Below are 5,263 nucleotides of genomic sequence, written 5' to 3'. Positions count from 1 at the left end.
CTAGGCCCGAAATGTCAGTCTTCCTGCTCCTCTGATGCTGCTTGGCCTGCTGTGTTCATCCAGCTCTACACTTTGTTATCTCAGATTCTCCAGCATCTGCAGTTCCTACTATCTCATTAAAACAGGAGATACTGCTTTCTGGGCACGATTCCTAGCCAGCACTGCAACCGAGCTGATTACTGCTTTAACAGATGTAATTACTTAGCAGCAAATGAAATATAGCTGGTGACAGTGTTGTCACAAATACTAATTAGAAAGTGGCAATACACTTCAAATTGTTATTTTTCTTTTGAACCTTATGAAGCTTGAGCTTTGATAGCATGTTTGTTCCAGGTCCATACACAAAGACACACAAAATCCAAATGCCACGGATTTGTTTGTGGAAGACATGAGTAAGAGGAATAGCAACATATATACAAGACATCAACCATAAAACGTCAATCATGACAGCATATGCATGACGAACCACTGCAGTGTAAGTGCTTTATAGGATAAGCATCAAGTTATCATTGAAGAAAGATTTTACATATACCTCAAGAGGCTTGAATCCCTCACGTGTTTCTTGGTGAGCACACATTTGGCGTCAGACATTTGTGCATTCAAGTCCATCCCAGAGACCTGAGCACCAAATCTCAGTCAAAACTCCCACAGCTAATACTGAGTGAGTGCTGCACTGTCAAACAGCTTAGGAGATTAAAGCAAGGTTTCATCTTCCTTCTTCAGTGGATGTTCGTGATCCTATGGTACAATTTCAAAGAAGAGCAGGCTTGCTTTCCACAATGCTCTGGTCAACATTTGTGCCTTAATCAACATCACAAAAGCAAGTGATCTGGTCATTACCTCATTGGTTTTGGGATCTTGTTGTAACAGGTTTGGAGTGCTGTGTGATATCATAGAATCATAGAATCCCTACAGTGTGGAAACAGGCCATTCGGCCCAATAAGCCTGCACCGCCCCTCTGAACAGCATCCCACCCAGACCCATTCCCTTACAATTCTCATGTCTAACCCACCTAACCCAAACATCGCTGGGCACTATGGGCAATTTAGCATGGCCAATCCACCCAACCTGCACATCTTTGGACTGTGGGAGAAAACCGGAGCACCCAGAGGAAACCCACGCAGACATGGGGAGAATGTGCAAACTCTACACAGACAGTCACCCTAGGTTGGAACTGAACCAAGGTCTCTGGTGCTGTGAGGTAGCAGTGCGAACCGCTGAGCCGCCCTAAATATTACAAAGATAAAGAATCTTAAGAAAGATGTATTACAACACTGACCATATCTCAAAAGTCCCTGAAATTTGTAATCAGACATCCTGAGATTGTAAAATCATTAAAGAATACAAGCCACACGATTATTCAAGGAATCCATTAAATGCTGTACAAGTTCCGAATGCAGCCAAAAGCAGTGATTGCACTGCCAAAGGAGAGTTAAAAGTAAAGTTACACTCAAGGTCCATAAGGCACAACTGACCAGTTTGAATAGATAAACATCAGTTCACCCAAAGCTCTGCTGTCCATATCTTACAGTACATCAAATCCTGTTCAGCCCCTACACTCACTGACCCACACTGCTATCCATCCAACAATGGTTTGACTTTTAAATTATCACAGCTTTTCAAATCTCTGTAATTTTTTCTGGCTGTTCAACCTTTGTAGAACACTGCCCTGCTCCAATTCCAGATTCTTGTGCATCCCCAGCAACTAGCAATTGAGCCTTCAGCCATGGTATTCCCTTCTTAATCTTCTCACTTTAAAACCTACTTCTTGGACATGTCCTTGCCCTAATACCTTATGTAGCATGTTTTTGTCCAAGTTCACTTGATAACACTCCTATAAGGAACTTAAAGACATTTTACTGCTTTAAAGGCACTATATAAATACAAATTATTTTTGACCTATTCTGGTTTCATGTCATTTTTGTCTGGTTTACATGGTAGCAAAAAAGAATGTTTCAGCAATTCACCAAAATTTCTCATCAGCACGCAGGATTTTTATCAGATTTTAGCAAAATTAACTATTCTTCATTAAGATGTTGCCTGAAATTACCATAATTGAGCACTGCTTTTATCATGTTACTACACAAAACAAAAACATGATATTTCACAATTCTACCCATCATGGGGTTCTGTGACACACAGTTTGCATGCAGATTGGAAGTTTTTTTTCCTCTATTTACTGAATTATACTGCGAGCTTTCCAATTCACAGTTGCATTTGGAAAGCAATTTCCATACACTTTTGCAAAATAAGCACAAGCGAACAAGCAATTAATTTGATGTGTCACTCAACAGATTAAGTTGAGTTTGAACATGGCAATTGAAAACTGTTGTACTGATGGGACTAACAAAAGATAACGTGTGCAAATCAATAGGAAAGGAGAGGGGAAAGAAATTCTCAAAATAAAACAGTCCCAACGTCCACTGACAACCAATGTTAAGTTGTAAGGCTAGACAAACATGGGTAACAAACACTAAACTACATTAAATTAGTCTGTTGTGATGGTAGAATGACAACAAGAATGAAAACCCTCATACTAAATCATGAAATGCAATTTAACTGTTTGCAAGTCTGGGCAAACAATAAAGCCACACACCTCTGATTTTTTTTCCACACATCTTGTGCCCTCCATTTTATTAGCAACACACAGTTGGTGCACTCCCACTACTGATAATGATCAATCATTCAGCTGACTGCAGAGCCAGAGTTAAGGGATGAACAGGACAAATATTGAAAATACGTGGTTGTGACTTCCACCCTTTCACTGTAAAGCAAAAATCAATTTGAAAACTCTTAAACCAGAATGTCAAGAAAGTCAGAGTAACCAAGATTGTTCACCTTAGCACATAGAAGGCAAGGGGGAGATTGAAGAGGAATGTTCCAATTCAGGAAGAGTTTAGACAGTTTCACAATGTCTACTCTGGCCACCAACCATGCCACCAGTGGAACTGAAGGCCACAGATTTAAGATAATGGGCAAAAATGCCAATGCACAAGTGAAAATAACTTTTTTTTAAATGCAGCGCATTTTCGTCATCTGAAACACATTGCCCGAAAGGATGGTCGAAGCAGATTCAGCAATACTTTCAAAAACAAACTGGACATAGATTTGAAAGGGAAAATTTAGTTGCTTATGGGAAAAAAGCAGAGGAGTAGAACTAATTGGATAAGATAATAAGCCAGTACAGGTACGACAGACAAATGCCATCCTTCTGAGCTACAACATTCTATAACCTTTTGGACTCGATTGATTATTTTCACACACAGTGATACAGAGATACAGTGAAAAGCCTTGTTTTGCATGCTCCTCAGGCAGATTGTACCAAAGCGCATCAGGGTAGCAGAAAACAGCACAGAATACAGTGTTATAGCCACAGAGAAGATGCAGAGAGAGAGATGAGAATTAACATTTGAGAGGTCCATTCAAAAGTCTAGTAACAGCAGGGAAAGCTTTGTTCTTGAATCTGTTTGCATACGTATTCAATGCCAATGACCAGTTTCTTCATTTTGCTAACTTTGATGGAGAGACTGTTGTCCTTACATCATGCCGCTAAGCACTCAATCTCTTTCCTGTATTCTGCCTCTTTGTTGGTTGAGATCCAACCAACAATGGTAGTGTCATTAGCAAACTTGTAAATGGAGTTAGTGTGGAACTTGCAGAATAGTAGGGGGCTGAGTATGCAGTCTGGCAGGGCACCAGTGTTGAGGATTTTGGTGAAGGTAGAGTTGTCGCCTATTCTTACTGATTACGATCTATGGGTCAGAAAGTCAAGAAAACAAGTTATAGAGGGGTGACCTGAGACCTAGATCACAGAGTTTAGAGATGAGTTTGTTTGGAATTATGGCGTTGATGGCAGAACTGTTGTCAATAAGTAGGAGCTTGATGTAGATATCCTTGTTATCCAGATGTTCCAGGGACGATTGTAGGACCAGGGAGATGGCGTCTGCTGTGGATCTGTTGTGCCGGTTGGTGAAATGCTGGCAGACAATTAAGGCAACTTGGTAGGCTGGAGTTGATGTCAGCCATGACTAACATCTCAAAGCACTTCATAATGATGAAGGTCAGAGCCACCAGGTGGCAGGCACTGAGGTATGCTGCATGATTTTTCTTTGGCAACGGAATGATGATGGTCTTCTTGGAGCAGGTGGGGACTTCAGATCATAGTAAGTAGAGGTTAAAGATGTCTGTGAGTACTCCCACCAGCTAGTCCACACAGGATCTAAGTGCACGGTCCAGGAAGTGATGTATTGTTGTCCACGACTCTGTTCAGCTTCAGTTTGCAGCCTGTTATGTCGTGTAAGCCTTGCTACAAATGATGGGTGTCAGTGTGGTTGGTCTGGGGCTCAAGCTTATTTTGGTATTGTCTCTTGGCATTTCTGATCTCCTTACAAAGATAGTACTTGGATTTCTTGTGTAGGTCAGGGCTGCTCAACTTGTACACCTGACCTGTACTTCAGTAATAAGTAGATCTCCCGGTTCATTCATGGTTTCCGGTTGGGAAACATTTGGAATTAATTTCTTCAGCGTGCAGTCTTCTACACACTTACTGATGCAGTCTGTAACAGTGGAACAAAAACAGAAGTTGCTTGAAAAGCTCAGCAGGTCTGGCAGCATTTGTGAAGAAAAAAATCAGAGCTAACGTTTCAAGTTCTGAGGAAGGGTCAGCAGGCCCAAAACATTAACACTGATTTTTTTTTTCTTCACAGATGCTGCCACACCTGCTGAGCTTTTCCAGCAACTTCTGTTTATGTTCCTGATTTACAGCATGTTTTGGTTTTTATTAAGTCTGTAACGGTATTGGCCACTAAGTTCTTGAATACAGAATTACGGAATTCGGATTTATCACTGTAGGCTGATGGTCTATTTTTACACTCAATAACACTCCGGTGGCATAAAGTCTACTGCATTCCTTTCCAATAATGTGCCTGCAACCACAAAGCAGCAGCAATTACTGCATCAGTGCGTGAACAAAAATCAAGACAGGAAAGGGAATGAATTGAATTGCACAGCCAATAGCCTAATTCTGTGCTGGAATTTTTGAGAGATTTCCACTGCCAATTCTAAGAAATTTCTTCATCAGAGTGTGATGAACCCTTGAAGTTCTCTCTACGCAGAGGATTGCAGAAGATCAATCTTTGATCATCCTGAAGACAAAAATCAATGGATTTCTGGAGACTAATAACATCGTGGGATATGGAGATAGCGCAGGAAGGTGACCTTGACAGAGATGAAAAGATATAATCTATCTGAAATGTGGAGCAGG

At 40.9% G+C, this 5,263-nt stretch overlaps 1 protein-coding gene across 1 annotated transcript in view; it reads right to left on the bottom strand.

Moving 5' to 3' along the window:
* LOC109915813 (hspb associated protein 1) overlaps positions 1–740 on the bottom strand; it is a 27,365-nt gene extending 26,625 nt beyond the window's left edge. The window contains exon 1 of the mRNA XM_048621399.1: positions 533–740. Coding sequence (XP_048477356.1) covers positions 533–577 — 45 coding nt within the window. The 5' untranslated portion in view covers positions 578–740. The remainder of the gene's footprint in view (positions 1–532) is intronic.
* Between the last annotated feature and the right edge of the window lie 4,523 nt (positions 741–5,263).

This window comes from Rhincodon typus, unplaced genomic scaffold (assembly GCF_021869965.1).
Source record: "Rhincodon typus isolate 14 unplaced genomic scaffold, sRhiTyp1.1 hic_rhity00000632, whole genome shotgun sequence".
Lineage (NCBI taxonomy): Eukaryota > Metazoa > Chordata > Chondrichthyes > Orectolobiformes > Rhincodontidae > Rhincodon > Rhincodon typus.
The sequence above is the reverse complement of the archived record's forward strand: the minus strand, read 5'-3'. Positions and strand labels throughout refer to the sequence as shown.